The sequence below is a fragment of the Anabrus simplex genome, chromosome 5, assembly GCF_040414725.1.
Source record: "Anabrus simplex isolate iqAnaSimp1 chromosome 5, ASM4041472v1, whole genome shotgun sequence".
NCBI lineage: Eukaryota > Metazoa > Arthropoda > Insecta > Orthoptera > Tettigoniidae > Anabrus > Anabrus simplex.
In genome coordinates, this window is record NC_090269.1 from 368875366 (window position 1) to 368901585 (window position 26220).

The window sequence follows — 26220 nt, forward strand, 5'->3', positions numbered from 1 at the left end:
CATCTGCTGACCACAAAAATGCCTGTAACAGTATACATTTTTTACAAATCACCTTAGATGGGCAAGACTTTCATTTATGAGAAATACTAAAACAATTGCTGCATGCATTGTTATCTTTCATCACCTTATATCTGTCACTAAATTTTAAATATAAAATCTCAGGGCATGCATATAATTTGTGTGAAGCATTACAAATGCAACACAAATTGGTTGTAGACATATAGCACTGATATTGTTTGGTAGGTTCATTGAATCCATGATGTTTTCTGGGTTCTGAGCAATGAGATTGCTGGGGAAAAGAAGTTGGCATGCATCACTGCAAAGTTTGGCATTTCTTAAAAACATTTAAGCTCTTCAGGCTTTTTTAATTGTGAAATTACCAGCGTTTTGCCTCAGTGTATAGTAGTGGGCTCATCAGTTGGATTACTACACCTTTTCAAGACGCTGACGGCTAGTGGCGTCGTTGAGGCACACTGCAAGCCTCTTATCTAGGACAACGTAGTGACGGTGCACTAGGAGAAGCATGTGCCTCCACTTGTATAAATGCCTGCCTTAGGCCTTTATATAAAAAATGAGGTTCATAGAAGGAAAGGCTTTTCCAAGAACTTGACAAGATCACTGAAGCTAATGATATCCTGATTAGCATTCCTTATTTTTCAAACTCTAACCTTAGCTTTCTATCAACATGCAATCACAGTAATTCAGTCAGAATTCAATCTTGAATGCTGGTTTGGGCATATGATGCTGCAAGTGCATCTAAGCTACCTTGATATGTGTTTATTAAATGATGCAATTCTGGTTCCGTAGAATTTGGTTTACTTGGAAGTTCTAACAATTGTTTGACGTATTCCAAAGCAATGAGTTTTGGACAATGGTATCGGCCTTTTATTAGATTGTAGGCATTTGTAAAGTTGGAGTCTGAAACACTTATGTCTTTGATTGTGTCCTTAGCTTCACCTTTAAATGATGAGAGCAAATAGTGAAATCTTTCTATATTTGAGAGATCCTCATTAGATGTTAAACAATTTTCAAAGGTCTTTTTATAATGGGACCATGAGGTTAAATTACCATCAAAAGTTGGCAGATTTATTTTTGGAAGCCTAACATTTCTTTTACGGCAGGAATCATTTACAGAAGGGGCATGTAAAACAACTTCATTTCTTGTAACTGTTATGTTGACGGCGCCTTTTAGTTTAGATTCTATTATGTCATACAAATTCTCAAATTCCTTGTGGATCTGTCATGTTGAGCATCTTCTAACTCATCAAATAACTCCAAGTCTAGCTGAATTGCTTGTAATTCTTCATTGAGGGATCACAATCTATTTAATTTAATCTGAATTAGTGCAAGATCCGCTGCCTCTAATTCCATGTCAGCAAATATTTCAATGCAGCTAAGAATTGGCCTTTAAGATAAGATTGCTTGTTTTCTGCTAGCTTAATTCAAGACGTTCATTATTCACGATAACCAATCATTCTTGTGATATTACACACAGATGATGAGGTTAAATAATTGCTATAAATGACTAGTAGGAGAATGATGTTTCACAAGACATAAACAATGTGATCGTGGGTGACATTTTATCTTTGTCATCTTAACCTATCATTCATCGTGTGTGAAAGATTTACTTAAGTCATATTTTTCACCATTACGAAGTAGTGTAAATGTTACTTTCATGCACGTCTTTGATTACTTTTAGTGATGTTAACATGATTATTATTTTAATATCACGGGCCGGAGGACCAATAAATGTGGGATGAAAACGAATATATTTGGTACCACCAGAAGAAACATGTTTATTATCATTAAAATATTTGTTGTATTGCACAAGGAAAATGATGATTGCTATGTTGCCAGTTTGTACATCTAAAGAAGGTAAAAGCAATTAAAATATCAATATTGGCACTGACATCCTACAAATAATTATAACCATGAACAATTTCCATCATTGATATAATTTGATATTTATCCTGCGGCCTATACTAGGAAGGAGAATGGAAAACTACAAAAAATCATTCTCAGGACAGCTGATAGTGGGGACCATCCCCTCTCCATTTCCTAAATGGAGAGCTATACAGCCACGGTAGAGCTGTGGACACAGGTCCTCTGCTCAGTTGGTCAGTCAGAATGCATAGTTGTAAAGACACAGACCAGCTGTGGCCACCCCATCACTGCATCCACTGTTAATGTCAAGGCATTGGTGGAAGCCCTTCAACTAATTCATAACCGTATTTCTTTGCAACAGTGTTTTATGAGAGTTCATCTAATACAAAATCTGTAGATAAGTTATACAATGCAGGCGATAGTGGTGAATCCTGCGAGACACCTCTCTTAATTTCAATTACAGTAGTTGTGATGATAGATCAGAGCTTAACATATATTGGAGATATTTTAAGATTTCCCTGAATATGATAATGATTAGTGAATGTCTAGGAAGACCGCTGGTACAGACTCTTTCTTGTCCTTGGCTCTGGGGTTGTTATATTGGTGTAAGCTTCTGGGTAAAAAGTAAATCCCTTTTGGGTACCATCAGGTTATGATTTATGTAACATCGCAATCTGACACTGAATATCAGTATCTGCTCTAGGATTTCCCTAATCACTGAACCAGTGGAAATAGGCCTGAAATTAGCAGGATCAGTTTCATCTCCTCCTTTATGGATCACGATTGACACATTGCCTCGCCCAGATATAGTCTTGATGTGTGCTGTTAAAAAACAACTCAGTCGCTGGGATACTATCTAAAATTTTCACAGTCTCTTCTTGAATCATGGGCCTTACAGCTTCTTGCCATTCATAGTAAAGAAAAAAGTATAGGATTGTCTTATGATCATACTTCTCTCATCTCCTTTGATGTGTTTTTTCTGAATAACAAATAGGATTTGTAGATTTTTTGTGGTTTTCACCCACAGTGTATTCTCTTATCTCCTTTGTCATGCTTCATAGTGTTTCAGAGCTGGATGTTTGAGATCAGCAAAGTGATCAATTGACTTCACAAGAAAGACAATGAACTCATGAACTGCTTTTCCAAAATCATAAACACTCGGTGCTGTTTGAAAAGTTAGAAGACAATTTTCTTAACTCATCTTCATATAACTGTTGTTTGCTATTTGTCATCTTTCAATCTGGTATATATATATACTGTAGTTCTGCATGTAAAAGTCATATGATAAATAATGATACCAATGGTACCATTGTTTGCTGTCCATATCATAATATTGTCAAGGTCTTTTTGCAGTTGCTCACAGCCCAGTAACTTATAATATTTGGCTAACATTTCTCAATATTCTTTTGGATGCACTTTGCTTATGCATATATTCATTGATTTGAACATTATTCCACAGCTGCTGTTTTTCAAGGAGTCTAACCTTACTGAACTTATTACTGACATTGGAACAAGGAGTATTCAATTTGCAAGAAGCTTGATACCGTGATAGATGATACAAGAATCAGTCCAAATCATATTTCCATATTTGTTCACATGTCAAGTGAAAACTACTATGTTATTATAAAAACTACTGTAAAAATGTGGTTGTCCATAACCTTTCGAAGTACCAATTGGCTTTACGTCTCTCTAAGTACTTTAACAGTTTTCGGAGTCACTGAAGTGCCAGAATTTGCTCCCGAACAGGAGTTCTTTCATGTGCCACTTATTCTACTGGCACAAGGCTGACGTATTGATGCACCTCCGAACATTACCGGACTGAGCCAGGATTGAATCTGAGATGGCGCTTCAACCATCTGAACCACTCAGCCTGGCAACCATACAAGATTTCTGTGGCTTGGTTCTAAAAGGGCCAGTGTCAAAACATCTGTTTTTGAGCTATGAGCATTTGAAGTTTTTCTTATAGTTTTCCAATTATTTCTTTTCAACAACTAAATTTAAATAACATTATACTTTCTTTGTGGAAGTCACCTTATTAAACACTAATTTTTTTCTATCGTATTCTTTAAAAATTACCAGGTCTCTAATCTTTATTGGTAATCTAACATTATTGGCAAGGGCTTATTTAATTAAACGTTAACTGTTCGTTTAGTACTTAATAGAGACATTGGCCCTTTTTAACATGTTGCAAGCCAGGATAAAATGCGTTTGTATCAGTTAATATCTCAATTTCGATAAAAAATGACATTGGCCCTTTTAGAACCAAGCCACAGATTTATGAGATTTCACTTTCGGAATAAACTGTCTGTTTTATTTTCATTTGATATATTCTTGACAGATCACAGGATTTGCTCTTTTATCACTCAGAGAGAAATAAATGATTTTGTTGGTTATTCTTCTTTGTGCTTATTAGACAGTAAGTACACAGATCTCAAGATGTTGAATATATGATATTATAACATTAAGCATTTCAAAAAGCTTCCTATTTGGACTGAAATTAATTTGAGGGAACCGATTAGAATCTAACTCTACTATGGTAAATATTGTTCAGAATCTTCAAAGTTGATTCTCTGATTAATCTATCAATTAAAAAAAAACCATATGACCTGTAGTACTTACAGGCTCAATTTTTCTGAGGCAATCTAGCAGGCAGCCCAAACGCTCCTGGAAACATGGAGCAAAGCACTCAGGGTTGATACATACAAAAGTTTGACCCAAGTTCGCCACTTTGTCTGTTGTCATCCACTGACGGACATTCGGTCCCCAAGCTGAGTCTGAGAACAAGATAAACAAGTGAACAAATATAACACCAGGAGAAATAGTTCTCTCCTTACTGTAATACATTCTTTTGAACCATTCAATAACTTCTAGTTTTACAATCATTATTAATGTGTTAATTTCAATACTGAAACATCTCCATTGGATAACCATACAAGTCAAAGATTTGATTGATTGATTGATTGATTGATTGATTGATTGATTGATTGATTGATTGATTGATTGATTGATTGATTGATTGATTGATTGATTGATTGATTGATTGATTGATTGATTGATTGATGAAAGAGGAATGATGAAGGAAAGAAATTGCTGGAGTTTTGTAAGAGGAATGGCTTGATAATAGGAAATTCATGGTTTAAGAAGGAGAGCCACAAAATAACATGGTATAGCAGGGACTGGTCACTGAAATCATTTGTGGACTATATGCTCTTCAAAGTTAATACCATCAGTGGCCTTAGAAAGTGACCAGGGGATGTTGGTAATGAATCTCCAAATACTGAAAGAAAGAAAAGATACAGAAGATCAGGAAAGGAGAATAAGAGTATGGAAACTGAAAGAGAAGGAAATCAAGGAAGAGTATCAAGAACTAATAAGGAAGAAATTACCAACAGATGAACCAAGGACAGGAGAGGAGGAATGGGAAAGATTCAAAAGTACTTTGGTAAAAGCTGTAGAAACAACATGTGGAAGGACCTACGGAAGAAAGAAATGGAAGGAGACACCGTGGTTGAATGACAGAGTGAAAGAAGCAGTTGGGAAGAAAAACAAGAACTTTCGGGCGCGGTTCCAACAAAGAACACCAGAGATGAGAGAAGACTATATGAATAAATGGATGGAAGCTAAAAAGGTGGTTGCAGAGGAGGAATTGGATGGAGTAGTGGACAAGAATGATGGAGGAAGATAGCAAAGGCAATCAGGAAGTATTGGATGGAATGGTGAGAAATAAAAGGAAGAGTAGGCAGAGTGAAGGAAGAATGGACTAGTAGACCCTGCGTATGAGTGATATTTACAGTTCGTCAGTTTTTCTGATAGGTCATTCATGTATAGGGAGAACAGAAGGGGTATTAGAAACCCACCCTGTGCTACCCCCATCTTAGTATTTTGCCATCTAGACACAATCTCCCACTGACACATATTGTTTACGGCCACTGAGATAGGAATGTACCTAGCATAATACATTATTAGAAAATTTCATCATTTCTAATTTGACTAATAAAATGTCTTTCTCTATGCAGTCAAATGCCTTTGTAAGGTTGAGAAGAATTAGAATTGTCATTTGTCCATTATCCATTGCTAATTGTTAGTTACTTTTACTAATGCTGTATTGGTAATGTAATTTGAACTAAACCCTGATTGATATCTGTCAAGTACCGTAAGTTATGTTGTAAAAGATAGTCTGTCATTTGTTTGTGTACTAGTTTCTCCAGTACTTTTCCAAGTACAGGGATGATACTAACAGGGTGGTAATTGTCAAGGGTTGTGGGGGCACTATTTTTTGGCAAGGGTCGGATGATGGCATTTTTCCAGTTCTCTGGAAAGATTCGTCTTATGCGCTATTGTAGGAAGAATGATGTCTAGAATTTTTCTTAAAAGGGACAGTTTTATTCCATCATGTCCAGTAGACCCTGATTTTATGTCACTGAGAGTACTCTTTACATCACCTGGATTCACAAAAGAGAAGTAGAATGTTTCTCCGCCATTCTTTCTCTTTGAAGATATTTCTGTCAGTCTTGGTATTTCCATTCATCTCAAAGATATATTACAGTTACTATCCTTTATCTTTATTTTATTTAGACCATATTGTGGAGACTTTTCCATACAATAGCAGAGTTATGTGTATTTAAAATTTCCTACGAGCAGCATATTTTAGAGTTTCTTATCATCCACATTGTTTTATTTCAGAGTCTTTTATATTTCTCAAAATTGTCCTGTGCTGGATATTTCACATAGTAATTATAGGCTGCGTCTCTCTCTTTCATTTGATCTCGAATTTCTTGATTGAGCCATGGGTTAAAGGGTCACTTTACTGGAGCAGGTCTGTTGTATAAAGTTCAGAGAAATTCATTAAAATGAGATATTTTGTTGTAAATGTCCTTTGTATACTGAATTTTGTGCCATGGCGTGCTCAGAGCGTCCTCAATGAGGACTTCTTCTTCTGTCTACTAGTCCATTCATTAATGTTAAATAGGTTTTCATTTAATTTCATGGTTGCTTCTTGTATGTCATTCGGCTTGGTATGAATATATAATTAATGAATGGACTAGTAGACCCTGCCTGAAGGTAAACCCATTAAAATCGCAAGCCATCATAATAAGATCTAACAAAGCGTATGCCAAATTAGAAAGCATCAATATACTGGTTATCAAGATCAATGAAACACCTATAACACTGAAAGACTCTGTTAAGACCTTGGAATAATTTTTTATAAGTTTTTAAGTTGGTCAGAGAATGTAACAAAAATTTGTCAACATGTATTTGGTTCATTACACTCACTGTACAAAGTGAGAGACTTTCTACCTGTCAAAATCAGGAAACTGCTCATTCAAGGACTAATAATGCCAATATTTAATGGGTGATGTAGTCTGCAATAACATAGGCTGTTCACTTAGTTCTAAACTTCAACGGGCGCATAATGCTTGCATTCAATTCATTCTAAATGTTCCATTCCATTCCTACATCAGCCCCATTCCTCCATCAGCTGTCCTGGTCAAGATTATGAGATGGACTTAAGTACCATGCTGTTTCTCTTCTGCACAAAATACTGCAAAAAGGTAAACCAGATTACCTCAGAATAGATATCAACTACCTCTCTCTCTCAGGTAGAGCACCCTCAAGGTCAACAATATGATCCCTGCTGTTTATCCCCACTCATCACAGTAGTACAAATAACAACTCATTTTTACCAGGGACCATACATTCCTGGAATTCTCTCCCAGCTGAAATTAGAGACATAAGTAACCTAAAGCTATTCAGAAGAATGTGCTGGAAATGTTACCTACATTGAGATTAATTACTCTAAGAAGCACACTTAAATGTTCGATTATTAAATAAATAAAATGTAAATGTAAGGTTAGTAACATTATAGTTTAAATTTTTTGAGATATAGTTTTTATAATAGTAGATACTGTACATTCATTTAATAATTTTAAAATTATTTTTATTTCAGTTAAATTACATTTTACATTTACTTTAAATTATATTAAATTTTCTTTCAATTTTAAGTAGTTATAATGCTCAGTATATTATAATTTTTTTTGCTAGTGGCTTTACGTCGCACCGACACAGGTAGGTCTTACGGCAACAATGGGATAGGAAAGGCCTAGGAGTTGGAAGGAAGTGGCCGTGGCCTTAATTAAGAAACAGGCCCAGCATTTGCCTGGTGTGAAAATGGGAAACCATGGAAAAACATCTTCAGGGCTGCCAACAGAGGGATTCGAACCCACTATCTTCTGGATGCAAGCTCACAGCTGCCCCCCCCCCCCCCCCCCACCGAACCGCATGGCCAACTCGCCTGGTATATTATGTTTATGCAGGGGTATAACTATATGGTTTGCCATAATAGCGGTCTTCATAGCCTCAGCCCCATCATGGTACAGAAAGTCATTAATAAATAAATAAATAAATAAATAAATAAATAAATAAACCCAAACTGCCTTCATTCAATCCAGTTAGTAATTTCCCAAACATGTCTAATACATTATAATCAGAAAGGATATTTTTCCACAGCATGCAGCAAACAACAAGCTGAGTGGACTATAATTATCCATTTTATGTTTATCACTCTGTCATTTGTACCCTAGGGCTACTATAGCAACTCGCAATCTCATTTGGAACAGATCCTTTATGCAAATAGCAAGCAAATTAGTGCTTCAGATTTGGTACTATATCCCAACCCATTGCCTTTAGTATATCCAATCCAAAATATCTAGGAATCACTCTGGATCTGTCCTTGACATTCAAGCAACAGTGCATCACATTATCTAAGAAACTTGGCTTCAGAGTGAATCTACTCCTCAAGATTGCCAGAAGTAGCTGGGGTGGGACACCAATACCCTACACTCTGCTGCACTCACTCTTATGTATTCTGCTGGTGAATACTCTGCTTCTGTATGGCAAAACAGCATTCACACAACAAAGATTGCTGTCCAGCTTAATGAAGCCATGAAAGTTATCACTGGTACTGTCAGATCTACTCCCATTCAGTGGTTTAGCTAACATTGCCCCGCAAGATCTAAGGAGGAAAGCAGGTAAGGTAAACTTGCTCAAGAAGATCTCTTCTCATAAGAACTTTCCCTTGTACGATCCCCTACAAGACCCACCAACAACTCGTCTGAAATCACTCAGTTCAATACGGAAACAAAACTGAAGTTTATATCTTTGAATGAAGACAATGTTCGCATGAACATCCACCCGACAATGCTCACTTGGTTCAAGATCCAACAAGGAAGGTTGAAGGATTCCAACTGCCGCGTCAAACCTGGTCGAAACTGAACCAAATTAGAACGGGTCAAGGGAGGTGTGGTTACATGTTGGAAAAATGGGGTTTCTGTTCATCTGCTGACGGCGACTGCAGAGCAGAGGAGCAGACAATGGAACACATTGTTAAGGAGTCCCCACTTCAAGCATTTAACGGTGATCTGAAGCTTCTACACCAAGTGACTCCGAGTGCTCTGGACTGGTTGTCAAATTTGGACATTTCCATTTGATATTAGGTATTTTGTGTACTTGTAAAGCCATATGATATATATATAAATTTTATCAATTCCAGCTGCATTTTTAGCTTTCAACATTCTATATCTTTTTGAAAATTTAAGTACTTTGTTAATATTAGTCACCTCCTCTACCTAGACATTTGTCCAACTATCGTTATATGCTGCTGACTAAATACTTCTGCCTTCTGTAAATCCTCAAATATTCACTTGTCTTCTTCATTAACAATTCCTGGAATGTCCTTTTTGGGACCTGTACATTTTCTCCTTCATCTAGAGTGGTTTTGTACATCACCTTGCCAGATTTTTCTTTGTAGTATCTCAAACATTTTGCACCATGCTAGCAAAAAGTTTCACCTTCTTTATTACCTTTCTCAAGACAGTAAATCTTTTTAAGGTAGTAAGAAAAGTGAGCATATCTGTGTGGTTTAGCTCAGTTACATCAAACTATCTTTTCGTTGTTACTGTGTGAACCAATTGAAACCAATCATATGGATGCAAATTTGGTACTACAAATTTCTTCTTTGGTTTTTCAATAAAACAATGGTTAACATCATATTATTTATAGTGGCTATGGCCAATAACCATGAACTTATGATCAATTTCTTCCAACTGCCTGTTTACTTGCATTACAACAAGACAGATTATGGAGACCTGCGAGTTCCTGTATATTTTTACAAGTTGCTGTACGTCGCACCGACACAGATAGGTCTTATGGTGATGATGGGAGGGGAAATGGCTAGGAGTGGGAAGGAAGCAGCAATAGCCTTAATTAAGGTACAGCCCCAGCATTTGCATGCTGTGAAAATGGAAATCCACAGAAAACCATCTTCAGGATTGCCGACAGTGAGGCCCGAACCCACTATCTCCCGAATACTGGATAGTGGCTGCACTTTAGTGATTGCAGCTATCGAGTTCAGTAAGTTCCTGTTTGTCCTCCATAGGTATCTGAATATAAAACGATATAGGTAACAGCTTGAGGCAGTGATGTGATTTCTTTATAAAGACATGTGGCTATTTAATTTATTCCCCTACCCTGTTCTCTCTTGGGCCACATGTAGCACATTATAGGTAGCAATGTTACTGCAGTTGTGAACAGTCAAGTTGTGTGTCCACAACTGTCTCTTGTAAAAGGCCACTGTAATTTCAACAAGAATCCAGGGAGGTATATCTACAAATTAAATGTGTAGCATACGTAAATATATATTAATTTTTCTGAAGTGTTTTTTTATGATTCTTTTTTGAGGAGTAGGCCTTTCCAGCTTCAATATGATGTTCATGTAACTCATCTTCTATTACCGGGCGAGATGGCCGTGTGTGTAGAGGTGCGCGGCTGTGAGCTTGCATCCGGGAGATCGTGGGTTCGAATCCCATTGTCGGCAGCTCTGAAGATGGTTTTCCATGGTTTCCCATTTTCACACCAGGCAATTGCTGGAGCTGTACCTTAATGAAGGCCACGGCCGCTTCCTTCCAACTCCTAGGCCTTTCCTGTACCATCATCACCATAAGACCTATCTGTGTCGGTGCGATGTAAAGCCCGTAGCAAAAAAAAAAAACCCTAGCATCTTCCATTTTCCTTTTCTTCTTTGGCATCGTTCTGTACTTTACTTCATTTGAAGGGCATCACATGAGTGGAAGGTGTGTACATTTGGTTCTTTGAAAGCTAAACCTCTGAGAGTCTGGCTTACTACAGTCACTAAAGCATTAAAGTAAGCTACAATGCCATATTAAAAATGGTCACATTTGTAAGTATCGTAGTTCGTGCTGACAAATCTATAAAGAGGACACAGTGGACACGATACTACTGTTTCAATCAGAAATCCTAGCCTCAAGTAGGTTATATAATCTACTTTATTTTGGCTTAAGATGAGAAAGCTTTCCAAGCAAGCTGTGGAGTACTTTTCTCATTTTGACCAAATTTTGACTTACACTCCTTTTCCTCAGCATCAAAGAAGTAGTAATAGTACAGTAATAAAAATTATAAACATGTTGTTAATAGTTATGTACACTGACTGACAGAGCAAATGCAACACCAAGAAGGAGTGGTCAGAACTTTATGCCAATTGCAGGGTAGACTGACGTCACTGAGGTATGCTCATGATGTGAAATGCGCCGCTGTGCTGCGCACGTAGCGAACGATAAATGGGACACGGCGTTGGCGAATGGCCCACTTCGTACCGTGATTTCTCAGCCGACAGTCATTGTAGAACGTGTTGTCGTGTGCCACAGGACACGTGTATAGCTAAGAATGCCAGGCCGCCGTCAACGGAGGCATTTCCAGCAGACAGACGACTTTACGACTTTACGAGGGGTATGGTGATCGGGCTGAGAAGGGCAGGTTGGTCGCTTTGTCAAATCGCAGCCGATACCCATAGGGATGTGTCCACGGTGCAGCGCCTGTGGCGAAGATGGTTGGCGCAGGGACATGTGGCACGTGCGAGGGGTCCAGGCGCAGCCCGAGTGACGTCAGCACGCGAGGATCGGCGCATCCGCCGCCAAGCGGTGGTAGGCCCGCACGCCACGTCAACCGCCATTCTTCAGCATGTGCAAGACACCCTGGCTGTTCCAATATCGACCAGAACAATTCCCCGTCGATTGGTTGAAAGAGGCCTGCACTCCCGGCGTCCGCTCAGAAGACTACCATTGACTCCACAGCATAGACGTGCACGCCTGGCATGGTGCCGGGCTAGGGCGACTTGGATGAGGGAATGGTGGAACGTCGTGTTCTCCGATGAGTCACGCTTCTGTTCTGTCAGTGATAGTCATCGCAGACGAGTGTGGCGTCGGCGTGGAGAAAGGTCAAATCCGGCAGTAACTGTGGAGCGCCCTACCGCTAGACAACGAAGCATCATGGTTTGGGGCGCTATTGCGTATGATTCCACGTCACCTCTAGTGCGTATTCAAGGCACGTTAAATGCCCACCGCTACGTGCAGCATGTGCTGCAGCCGGTGGCACTCCCGTACCTTCAGGGGCTGCCCAATGCTCTGTTTCAGCAGGATAATGCCCGCCCACACACTGCTCGCATCTCCCAACAGGCTCTACGAGGTGTACAGATGCTTCCGTGGCCAGCGTACTCTCCGGATCTCTCAGCAATTGAACACGTGTGGGATCTCATTGGACGCCGTTTGCAAACTCTGCCCCAGCCTCGTACGGACGACCAACTGTGGCAAATGGTTGACAGAGAATGGAGAACCATCTTTCAGGACACCATCCGCACTCTTATTGACTCTGTACCTCAACGTGTTTCTGCGTGCATCGCCGCTCGCGGTGGTCCTACATCCTACTGAGTCGATGCCGTGCGCATTGTGTAACCTGCATATCGGTTTGAAATAAACATCAATTATTCTTCCGTGCCGACTCTGTTTTTTCCCCAACTTTCATCCCTTTCGAACCACTCCTCCTTGGTGTTGCATTTGCTCTGTCAGTCAGTGTAGGTAACATTATTTGGGATAAGCAAAAGTTTCTTTAATAATGTTATTTGCTTTACGTCCCACTAACTACTTTTTCAGTACGGAGATGCTGAGGTGCCAGAATTTAGTTCCGCAGGAGTTCTTTTATGTGCCAGTAAATCTACGGACACCAGGTTGACGTACTTGAGCACCTTCAAATACCACCGGACTGAAGCAGGATCAAACCTGTCAAGTTAGGATCAGAAGGCCAATGCCTCAACCGTCCGAGCTACTCTGCCCGGCAGAAAGTTTCTTTAAAAGGAAGTGACATACGTAAAGTTAAGTGGTAAAGTTTTCCCCCTCTACTTTCTAGTGCAGTTTCATTATTATAAAATTAAAACGTAATTTACGCATAATGATTTCATGAGAACTGTTTTAAAATACTTAAATCCTATAATAATATAATACAGTGGCGTGCACTGAACCCTATCTACCTCAGTGCTGCTGGGGTAAAGAACTTTGTATTAACATTTTCTAATTATTCATTAGAACGTTTTTTATAATGTTTAAAAAATTGCGAACATCTAAGCCAAACCAAGTACAGCTGTCTTGACAATCCGCTCGCACTACCGCAGTTCAGCTTCTCCAGTGAGTTGGGTTTCTTTGCCAGCGCAAAAGAAAGCTACCCCAGCGAAATTTAAGGTCACTTGGGTGACATATGCACTTGAAGCTTCCTTGTCCTGGGAGCGGTGCGGAGCTGTAGGCCCAACCCAACAACAATTTACGGCCAGCTAGCTTAGGTAAGGTAATGTTAGTTTTAATACTTGACACTCAAAGTCTTCTGCGCCACATGCTAGAGACTGCAAGAAAAATATCAACATCTTAACAGTATAGCCACTTGCACATCGTCTTGCTAAGAAAAATAGAGCCAGTATATGAAATCAATTGTAATATAGAAGAATATATTTTAGTCTTCGGTTTCGGCATGTATACAGTTTTTTGAGCAATTCATTGATGGCATGCGTAGAGTATGTGTTCTGATAGCCGCAGAAAAATATTTAGGTTGCCCTGCATGAACACAGATTTAAATGCAAAGTAAAAGAATTTTGTATTTGGTTGTCTGTGATGGTGGTATGTAGTGAATTTTTGTAGTGTTCCTCTTGGATTACAGGTGAAGGTTTCGCAGGTTCTGTGTCATTCTTCATGAATATAACGTGTTATACGTCTTGTCAAGTATTTTCCCTCATTTGTCGTTGATACGAGTGAAACTATAAAACTTCAACGACTGTAAAATACCAGTTAAATTTTGCTGATTAATTTAGATTAGCCTTTTTACGTAAAAAACAAATAGTTAGCCCCAGTGTATTTTTGTGAAAACCATGACTGTACTATCACGAAGCATCACCGGATGAAATTGTAAGTACATTGTTTAAAATCTGCTATAGATTAAGTTATGCTGGTGTCGTCACTGCTGTGGATATCAATTTGGAAGTATGTGCGAGCGTGTGGTTGAAAATAAGCTTGAAAGATCTTTCTCAGGTAGACTTTTCCACAAAAAACGCAGCCTTATAAAATGGTAATGTTGACTTTAGAGAGTGTAGTGGGGCTACGATTGTTTATATTTAAAAAAAACCCTTTTTTTCAGCTGGGGTAATGAATATGTTCACTGCACACCACTGATACAATATTACAATAATATAATACTAGAGAACCCATTCATTATAAATCGATCATGTAACTCATCTTGATATGCCTGTCATGGGTCATATTGTTTTGCCTGCCTTTTTCAATGGTTTTATGAACGTTTAATAAGAAGCACATTATGGTGTGCCACAGTTTGTAGTCAAAACTCATCTATTCTGATGTCATCTTGCCCTCTGGTAAAATACTATCCATATATTCACTTTTTTATTCTGCAGTTCTTCATGTAAAGCTTGGTATTATGTTGTAGAAGGCAATGGTATTTTTAATGGAGACCTGTGCATTGTGATGAGGATGAAATGATGATGATTACAACACACACCCCCAGCCGCCATGACAACCGAATTAGCCAATTATGGTTAAAATCTCCGACCCTGCTGGGAATTGAACCCGGGACCCCTATGATCAAAGGCCAGCACGCTAACCATTTAGCCATGGAGCCAAAGTTTGTACGTAGACATTTTTTCTCTTAGCAGCATGTAAGTTATTAGGATTGCTCTGCCATCTGTGAATATATTTGGAAGTTGAGAAAGGTTAGAGAATCAAAGAGCATCTAGCAGGGAACAGTATTCTTCCGTGATCAGATGAAGTGTGTACTCTCTGGCTTGACAGGTAGTAATCAAACATTGCTGAATGCGATGACATTACTAAGGATGAAAATCACATAATATCAGAATATTAATGAAAGTGTTAGTCGCTTAGCAACCTGCTAATTACAGAATGTATTTTGGGTTAGAATAAGCCTTCGTCTGCAATTATTGGAGTGATCATTTAATGATTTGATTTTATAATCACTCAAAGTTGGCTGAACTTAGAGATGTATCGATGTCTCATGATTCACCAGCAAGTAATTCCAAAGAGAATAAAACAGAAATGAAGCAAATCGGTCCAGTAGAATGGATGGATGGATTTGCCAATGCTGATTTTAATAAACTCTTTTAATATATAGATAAGGAAGAGGGAATACTGAAGTAAATGGAAGACCATTAGAAGTTGTGACAAGTTTCAAATATTTGGAGAGTATACTTGCAGAAGATGGGAAAATAAATGAAATTGGAAAGAGAATCCAACAAGTTATTGGGTTTTACCAATGTGTGAGAAGTATAGTGTGGAACCAGGATGTCCCAGAGAAAAACAAGGAAATTCTGTATCCCGTGTATTACACACTAATTTTGACATACGCGGTGGGTACATGCACAACAGAACATGATGAAAGCAGAATCCAAGCAGTCGAGGCCTTAGAGGAATAATTGGGAAGACACGCAGGGGTAAAATCATATAGAAATCGGAGAGAGAATTGCACTCCCTAAACTGGGAAGCAAAATAGACACCAGTAAGTTGAAACGGTATGGACACATGATGAGAATGGAAGAAGATAGAGTTCCACAGTGAGAATTTATGGGGAAAATAATAGGAGGAAGACAGTGACGAAGACCCAGAAAGAGGTGGTGGATACAGTGAAGGGGAGTATAGAGGAGAGAGGAGCAAAAGTAGAGGAAATATTGGAGGAAAGAAGAGAGTGGTGGAAGTATAGACAACTGCGGAGGTCCTTGATTCTCAACCTGACCCAGAAGGCTGGAAACGGGAAATGACAAAGAAGAATAGCTTAACATAAGGTTCCTACCTCAATTGCTACACAAATTAATGTCGGGTGATGTATGTACTTGCCTGCCAACATGCTGGTGAGAATTTCAACCATCATTCCTAAAGCATAGCCCTTATGGCCATTGTGAGGTGCTGCGAGGGGAAGCAAAGAGTTGGCTTTGAAGGCAGCCACCGGGTCCGTGGTGGATTTCCCCAAACCATCCAGTGCCCAGCCTTCCGGGATCTCATCTCCTGTCTTCACACATACTTCAATCTATAACAGTATACCAAGTGTGAAATGTTTCCCACCTGTCATCCCATAAAACTAAAAGCGATAAATAAACTAACCAATTTCAAGAAGTAAATCAAAATTCATTAATGATGTGACTTCAGAACATCAATATTTTGTTTCGATTTAACATGTAGTAGAGTCGAAAGGCCTTCCTTACTTGTACTGATCTGCATTTTATGTCCTCCGTACCTCTACCAACATTAGGTAATCTATTACCCAAGTAACAATATTCATCTACTTCCTTTAAGACTTCATTCCCTAATCTAATATTCCCTGTATCACCAACTTCACTTATCCCTCTTAAAGTCGACAAACACATCACCGGTGTGTGATGGCGCCATACGTAACATGACAGCATCTTTCAAGAAAAGAAAATATCGCCTTGTACATGAAGTATTGTGTTTCAACACTTCTGACAACAGCGTTCACTGCCATGTTCAGTGTTTCTGCATGATACATGCAGGCAAAAACACTTTTTGCTTGCCAAATATATTTTCTTGTTTATACAGACGTGATTTCTCTCGTCCCACTTCTCTGTGCTTTTTTGGAGTGCTGTGGGAATCTATGTTTGTTTTTCAGAATTTTGGTGGGAATTCAGCCGCTGGCCTTGCGGAGTAGGGGTAGCATGCCTGCCTCTTACCTGCAGGCCTGGGTTCGATTCCCAGCCAGGCCAAGGATGTTACCTGGATCTGTGATGTGGTTTGAGGTCCATTCAGCCTACGTGATTACAACTGAGAAACTATCTGACGGTCAGATAGCAGCTCCGGTCTAGAAAGCCAAGAATAACAGCCGAAAGGATTTGTCATACCGGTCACACAACACCTCGTAATTTGCAGGCCTTCGGTTTGAGCAGCAGTTGCTTGGTTGATCATGGTCCTTCGGTGCTCTTGTGCCAAGGGATTCTGTTTAGTAACATGACAGCTGCCTCATCATCCAACAACATTCATTATTTCGACTGCACTTTACCCAGTTGTTTCAAGTACTTTGCCTTTTTTTTAAATGTTTCTCAAAATGCTATGTTTACCTGTTTTTTAATTTTACAACTTACTGCACTTTTCTACATTCACATTACAACTAAATCTTCTAATGAATGTAGATGTTACTCATTTCTTAATATCTTAATATAATACTAGAATTCAGTGTGAATTGTGTGGGCATATGTTTTATGCCAGGATTGGTCTGTTTAGTCATCGTAAACACATCCATAAACTGAGTTGAACTGGTCAACGTATGCAGGAAGAAGTTATATATACTCGGATCGAGTTACAGCCGACGAATACTAGAAGACCTGTGCCACTCTGCAGCATTCATTATAAATAGGTCAGATAACTCATCTTTATATGCCTGTTGTAGTCATAGTGTTTTGCCAGCCCTTTTCAATGGTTTTATGGACATTTAATAAGAAGCATGTTATGGTATGCAACAGTTCATAGTCAGAATTCGTCCATTCTGATGTCATCATGCCATCTGTTTGGCAAAAATCTATCAATATATTAGCTTTTTTATCATTCCGTTCTTGATGTAATGCTTGGTATTGTGCCGTAGAAGGCAATGGTATTTTTAATCACAGTTCCTCTTAGGCCTATAGAACGGGTAAATTGTGAGCTCATAGGTTAGTCTCAAAGGAGTGCTTTTTTGCTAGGCAGAGAACTTTTTTAAGATACATGGCCTTCACTCTTTCTATTGTAGCTAGGTTATCCTTTGATAGGTGTTCCCAGATAATGTCTAAGGCATATGTAATGATCGGGTCTGTATGTACCTAGATTATTTTTTCTGTTAGCATCATGCAAGTTATTAGAAATGTTCTAGAGGATGGTAGCCTAGTTGTACTTCCTCTTAAAACAATAACCACCACCACCTTAGGAATGCTCTGTCATCTGCGGAATATATTTGGAAGCGGGAAAGGATTAGAGAACCAAAGAATATCTAGCAGGGAATAGTATTCTTCCATCATCAGAGGAAGTGTATACTCTCTGACTTGACAGGAGGAAATTAAACATGGCTGCATGCAACCTGCTAAGTACCAGAATGTATTGTGGGGTAGATTGCCCGCAATTATTGGAGTGATCATTTAATTATTTGATTTTATGGTTACTCAAAGTTGGTTCAACTTAGAGAACTAAATGTCTCATGATTCACCGGCAGGAAACTCCAGTGTGAATAAAACAAAAATGAAGTAAATCGGTCCAGTAGAATGGACAGACGGATTTGCCGTAGCTGTTTCTAGTAAAATCTTTTTAAGTATAGGTGAATCATTTCTACCGTCTGCACACTGCCAGTATTTCCTTCTGTATAATTGCAAGTCTCCAGAAAGTGTCCTCTTTAAAATTACATGTTACACCTTCTTCAACAGCACACTGAATGGTTTTCTGCTTTATTTCTTTGTTAATCAAGTCCTTATGCAGAGAAGAAAACTCCATATTCCCTGCATTTCTGTATAGGATGAATGCACTGGATCTTTCCTTCTCCCTCCCCTTCATCCAAGATTATAGCTATCATTGATAGTTTAACTTGACAACCGAGTTTACTGTGCGGAACTGAAGTGTGAGAACGAACGTGAATAATAATAATAATAATAATAATAATAATAATAATAATAATAATAATAATAATAATAATAATAATAATAATAATAATAAAACACCGAGTTAGTTGGCCATGCGGTTAGGTGCGTGCATCTGCGAGATTGCGTTCGGGAGATAGTGGGTTCGAACCCCACTGTCGGCAGTCATGAAGATGGTTTTCCGTGGTTCCCCATTTTCACACCAGGCAAATGCTATGGTTGTACTTTGATTAAGGCCACGGCCGCTTCAAGCCCATTCTTGCCCTTTCCTCTCCCATCGTCGCCATAAGAACTATCTGTGTTGATATAATAAAAATACAATTTACAAAGAGCCTCTCTACAACCATTCCGATTACGTATAGAATGAAATTCGGTATTTCTACGGCAGAAGAAATATGTTCGGGGTTTATACCCTCATTTCTTTAAAAAAAAAATTGTAACTCCGAAACCATTCATGTTAGAAAAACTTTTCTTAAAGATCTGGACAAAATTATAAGAAGTTCTGTAAAAGAAATAATGATGCTGCCAGATGATACTTCAAATTCGATGCTGTATAGTGCCAGAAAGGTCAGAGGGATGTGAATAATTTGCGCAGAATGGGAAGCCAATACACCGTACAGCATTACAATATTTGTAATCGCTTACTCCATGTTCAGGACGTTCATCTACCATGAAGAACAAGATACGGCACTCCACAGACTTGACATAAAAAAATAAAATAAAGTCTTCCCCCAAAGATTGACGGAAGAAAACTACGTGAAATGATGAGAAATCGATCCTTTCAGTCGTGGTGCCAGCTACCACATAAAGGAAAAGGAGTAGTTTTACATTCAGACAGCCCGAAAGCAAACTCCTGGATGACTCATAAATCACCTCTGTCCTCTTCTGAATACATAAACGCACTGAAGATGACAAGCAACCTGACCGCAGTCAGGTCGGTTCCTGGTAGGTCATTCAACACAATCCGTTGCCGCCAAAATGGCTCCAACGAGACAGAGACCCTTGGACATGTGCTGGGATTCTGCCGGAGCACTGAGCCAAGGTCTGTCTAGGGAGGTCAAGTCACGAATGCTACTTATGGAGCCGCCATATTGGGTCTTTAAGCGAGCGTAACCAAAGGCAAGTGTATTCGAATTTAGAGGATTTCGGTACCGTACATTGAAATAAAAACAAAATACCAACTATTTTTCATAAATAATTTAATTGGGCATCTACTAGTCATGTATATATAAGTGTATAACACTTAAATGATGTGAATACATTCACAGCTATTTGAATAGGAAGATAATTAACAGAGCCTGAAAGTCTTTTTTTTTTCTTTTTTGAGAAACAAGAATCAACAGAAAAGCCCATGTTCTTCTCTTTTACTTCCTTACAACTTGGTCTTACTGTGTTTCTTATTAATGTAATCTGTCAAATACGAAATCTTATTGACAGACACATAGAAATCTGTACATTACCTATGTCATATTATGATTACCGGTACATGAAATACTGAACTTGAAGTACTGTATTTAAAGTACTAAACGACGGTTGTAATAAATTACCTTTAGCGTTTTCTTTATTAAGAAATTAATTTCCGATACTGCGTTTCTAAAAGGTTACTCCAGTATGTTGACAAACACTGAATGCATCTTGAGTTGAGTGCATTAAATTATGTATGGTAACTGTTGATATCCATTCATGTGGTATTTCTTTGGGTTCTAAGGCAAAAATATTCTGCACATATGCAACAAGTATGATGTTCTTAGCTACTCTTAACTAGTTTATTGATAACCCATGCAGCTATATAGTACAAAGTGGTGGTGATGGTGATTATTATTTTAGGAGGAAGTACAACTGGACAACCATCCTCTCTAAACACTAATCAGAAGAAAACAAATGGAAGGGGACCAACACTTCGAAAAATGAAGGTATCGGCAAAAGAAAGATGAAGGCGGCAAAGTGCGTGGAAATGAAAAACTTCCTAGGCCTCGAATGCGCTAATGCCGTCGCGGTCGGAAAAGAACAAGTGTTGACCAGGGGAGGTCGGATGGGCTAGAATAGTGAAAGCAATGTCAAGACTCAGCTAAGGGCCTTGTAGTCACAACCCAAAATAGATTTCTCCCCGTGGGTGGGGGCAATAGAACAACACCCACGGTCTTCCCTGTCTGTCATCAGAGGCGACTGAAAGGGGCGTCAGACGCTCCTAACCAGGGAGCGTGGGTTGGCGACCACGGGGCTCTTAGCTGAGTCCTAATTATCATGCAAATAATAATAATAATAATAATAATAATAATAATAATAATAATAATAATAATAATAATAATAATAATGGTTAAGAAAATAAAGCCATTGGTAGACACGATTCCATAAGAAATAGAAATTCAGTCATTATTAAATTGAGTTAATCTAAGTTAGGCTATTTTTTTAAAATTTTTTTTTTTGCTAGTTGCTTTACGTCGCACCGACACAGATAGGTCTTATGGCGACGATGGGACAGGGAAGGGCTAGGAGTGGGAAGGAAGCGGCCGTGGCCTTAATTAAGGAACAGCCCCAGCATTTGCCTGGTGTGAACATGGGAAACCACGGAAAACCATTTTCAGGGCTGCCGACAGTGGGGTTCGAACTTATTATCTCCCGAATACTGGATACTGGCCGCACTTAAGCGACTGCAGCTATCGAGCTCGGTTTAGGCTATTTTAGGGATTACATTAGGATATTATGTTAGTCTACGGTACATTAAATTACGGTAGTTGGTTAGTGCGAGTGAAGCGAGTGTTGTGGTCTTTAAGTATTTGTCCAGCCATATAATGTACCCTATAGAGCATTTAAGATGAATGGAATTTTGCTGTAAATAATAACTACAGTACAGTATAAGACTGCTATTATTAATAAAATTGTTGTAATGATGGCTAGCTGGACATAAATTGTTGGTTTGAAGTGATAGGCCTATTGTTTGTTGTGATTATAATTGGTAAATGAACAGGAACAAGCATTTCAAATATCTGTGAAACATTTCTACGTTGCATGTAAGGTTAGAATGATACTGTCTGTAGTTTACATGAAAAGGAATGGAATGAAATGGCGTTTGACTTTTAGTGCCAAGAGCGTCTGAGGACAAGTTCGGCTCGCAAGGTGCAGGTCTTTTGATCTGACTCCCGTAGGCGACCTGCGCGTCGTGATGAGGATGAAATGAAGATGACGACACATACACCCAGCCCCCGTGCCAGCGAAATTGACCAATTATGGTAAAAATTCCTGTACCTGCCGAGAATCGAACCTGGGACCCCTGTGACCAAAGCCCAGCACACTAACCATTTAGCTATGGAGCCGGACACATGAAAAGGAAATTTTCATAAACATCAATACTACTATTACACTTTTCCTGTTACTTTTCTTGCTTGTTATGAAAGACAATTCTCTTCCTTTGGGAGGTTTCCTATTATATGTCAAAGACTTAGGTGGATTAAGGACGTTGGAAATTATTGGGATAGAATTCCACTTGAGTACGGTAGTTTCCGTCCATCTGCCCTCTTTAGTTCAAATTGCGATTCTTCAAAATGATGCTAGAATAAATACATAATAAGACCTATAAATATAAAACGTTCATATAAACATACTATTATTCAGGAATAATAATGTATAACTTCACTAACCTCGTACAAAAAGCAATTATCTGTAGGTTGCCATTTGTCACGCCTACAGTTTTGTATCCACTGAGCTCTCCTTTGCTTATATCTCGGGAAGCGAAACACTCTAATTCCGTCAGCTGTCTTATTTTGACAATGTGGTGCGGCGCAGTAGCCCGTTTTCCTTCAAAATACAAGTAACAACTCACATCATTACATCGGGCACGCCCACATAACAACGATATTTGAGACCCAATATGGCCGCCACCGCAAAGCATTGTGGTAGCTTGACCAGACCTCCCTAGACAGACCTTGCACTGAGCTAATGCGCAACCATCGCCACCATCGTGGAAGAACGTCGATTGCTCAAGGCTTGAGAGAGCGTGGATGGGAGGTGTACGAGGAGGTTCACTGCATCTCTACCGATGACTCTAATCGAAGGACGAACATCGTAGCCATCAACAAAGAGGACATTATAGCAATGTTCTTAGATCCCACCATTCGCTTTGAAAGAGACCTTAATCAGGCTCAGGATGTGGACCTAGAAAAGCAAGCTGTTTATGTTCCGTGCTTGCCTTACCTGTCATCCTGACAGATTATTATTTTTATTTTTTTTTGCTATTTGCTTTACGTCGCATCGACACCGATAGGTCTTATGGCGACGATGGGATGGGAAAGGCCTAGGAATTGGAAGGAAGCGGCCGTAGCCTTAATTAAGGTACAGCCCCGGCATTTGCCTGGTGTGAAAATGGGAAACCACGGAAAACCACATTCAGGGCTGCCGAAATTAGGGCTCGAACCCACTATCTTCCGATTACTGGATACTGGCCGCACTTAAGCGACTGCAACTATCGAGCAGTATAGGATGGCGTCAGCGAAGGATGTAAGTGAATATAGCTCCCGGTTCTCTTGCGAAATAATCGGGAACACATGTGGTGTAAACAAGAATCGAGTGAAGAATGGTATCCAGTGTGAAAAGTGTTTAATTTGGTACCATTTTGAGTGTATAGGTAGTGCTGGTTTTGTTAAAATTGGAGATACTTGGACCTGTGTGAGCTGTGGCGAGTGGATTTTGAATTGCAAGTTGTCCACTTCATGACCGTATCGATGAGTATAATCAACAAGTATAATTAAAGAACCACCTAATCGATACTTTATTTTTTGCGTTGGGCAAAATTAAATGTACATTATCACTCACAGAAAATGTTTCGACCACTTAGTGGTCATCATCAGCTGTATAAGGAAAACTTAGATGAAAAATATTGGACAATAAGCACAAGCGTTAATCTTTAGGTTATGGAAAAAATATTTGCTGTGTCGATTGTTTGATTGGTAAAAGTTCTTATATTATATATTGGTGTTCTGTGCATAACCTAAAGATTAACGCTTATGCTTATTGCCCAATATTTCTCATCTAAGTTTTACTTATACAGCTGATGATGACCACTAAGTGGTAAAAACATGTTCTGTGAGTGATAATGTATATTTAATTTTGCCCTACGCAAAAAATAAAGTATCGATTAGGTGGTTCTTTAATTATACTTGTTGCAATTTGAATAGCGGTAACAAACCTAGGCCTACAACGGTCAACGAATCGCTGGCGTCTCATTCCTTGGAGGACGGAGGTAATGATAATGTACTTGTATCGTAATTCTCTCTTTATTGCAACAGGATTTACAAGCATTAAAAGCGGAGAATTTACAGTTAAATAAGGAAAACTTTGTAATTGATACCAAAAATAGATTTTCAGCCCTGAGGGAAGTAAGCGATACGCAAGGACTTATCCGTATGGGAAGCGGTCAAACGTATAGCACAAACTCCGTTACGAGACGCGGCAAAGTTAGGCCTAAAATCCCATACAGTGCACCGGCGAAAGTGTCGAACATTCTTATATTTGGTGATAGCCAGGCGAGGGGAATTGCGAAGGAAATGAACAATGAAGATATTGCAGCATCGGCAGTCATCTATCCTGGGGCCCCAATCAAGAAGGTACCGGTACTGGAAAACACGGAGCAGGCAGCAAGAAATCTGGAAGTCGTGATGCAGTAGGTTAGTGGTCATCGGCGGGACGAACGACGTAGCTCACAACGACTCTAAGAATGTCATTGCTCAATTTAAATGTACTAGTGTACTAGGTCGTGCACAAAGACAGATTCCCAAGGCAGTGCGGAATAAACTTCTTTCCAAGATATGACAACGTGAGGCAAGCTGCCCTAACCAGATGCCCGCCATTTTATAACAGAGAAGATACCAAAGAACGTTTACCAATCAAACAATCGACACAGCAAATCTTCACTACAACGATGTTAGTGTAAGTCAGCGTGCTCCACAGACATGATTTGAGTAGAGACTCGTGTGTGAACATTGAAGTGGACAAAGTTAATACAGATATGGTGAAAATTTGTAAACATTTTCGTAATACTCAGGTAATTGAATGCAGCAGTTTTGAGAGACACTGTTACACAAAGCATGGCCTTCATCTAAACAATTCAGGTAAACTAAATATTGCAAATATCGTTCTAGATTTTATTAATCATAAGATATATACTGTAAGAAAGGCAACTCCATTGAGTTATAGTACTGACCAGGAAAACTAGTAGAAAGTGCCAGCTGTACTCCAAGCTGGCTTAGTCAGCTAGAAAATGAAACTCAGGAAAGTAAGGAATTTCAAGTTACCCAATTGCAACAGTTTCATTAGCCTATATTCTCTTCAGCCGTTTTCTCACTACTCAGCATGTCTAAATTTAGCAAGGAAGGTTACTCCTGCAGAGTAATGTGCATTTTTAGCATTCTATTGTTCACTAATGTGCAGGGGAAACATACTGTTACGACCAATCCAACGATTATTATGCTCCACTAACCAATGCCAGTAATGAAGAATGGTTCCGTCATGCTGACGATACCAAGTCGTGTAGCCAAAGGAAAGTTCTCGAGTAGTTCTGACAAAACACGTTGCTAAAATCGCAGTTGCTCTGCCCCAGCCATACGTCCATCGCTTGGCATCCATCATAATACACCATATACTGATCGAGAAACAAAGTTGAAATATTGTCTACAATAAAACAAACCGTTTACATTCAAACATGTCTTTCTCGACAACCGTTTGGTATAGATTCCACGTTCATATGAACTTTTTTCTTCCCATAATCGAGACAAATATTCATTTATAAGATGATGAGTAATGGATTGCAATAAATTACCAAGGGAAATGTTCGTTACATTTCCAAGTTATTTGAAAATATTTAAAGGAAAGCTAGGTATACAACTGATAGGGAATCTGCCACCTAGACGTCAGCCCTAAATGCAGATCATTGATGATTGATTTTGATATGTAAGGATATGAGGTTTGCGAAATATGAAACCTCCTTGTCTGCCGAGGTTCGTTCCTCATGCTTCTAACTTGGTAACACTTCAATGACCGCAACTCCCTCCCTTACTGAATTCTAAGATTTAGTGGTATTGCCTGGTAGCCCTTACGTCAGCTTCCCATAGTTAGTCTGATAAGAATAATACGTCCTAAGTTACAAGTTGTGAGCCACTGAGGTAGCTATCCAGAGTTAGCCTCATAAGAGAAATGTATACCAGCTATCTTGCCCAGTAGTCCTTGGGTCAACCCTCCAGAGTTAGTCCGATAGGACCATTATGTCCTAAGTTACAAGTTATGAGCCCCTGAGGTAGCTCTCCAGAATCAGTCCCATAAAAGTA

General features: G+C 39.1%; 1 protein-coding gene across 1 annotated transcript in view; it reads right to left on the bottom strand.

Moving 5' to 3' along the window:
- LOC136874544 (uncharacterized) overlaps positions 1–26220 on the bottom strand; it is a 99582-nt gene that overhangs the window by 64141 nt on the left and 9221 nt on the right. Inside the window, exon 2 of the mRNA XM_068227929.1 lies at positions 4504–4658. Within this exon, the coding sequence (XP_068084030.1) occupies positions 4504–4626 (123 nt within the window). The 5' untranslated portion in view covers positions 4627–4658. The remainder of the gene's footprint in view (positions 1–4503; positions 4659–26220) is intronic.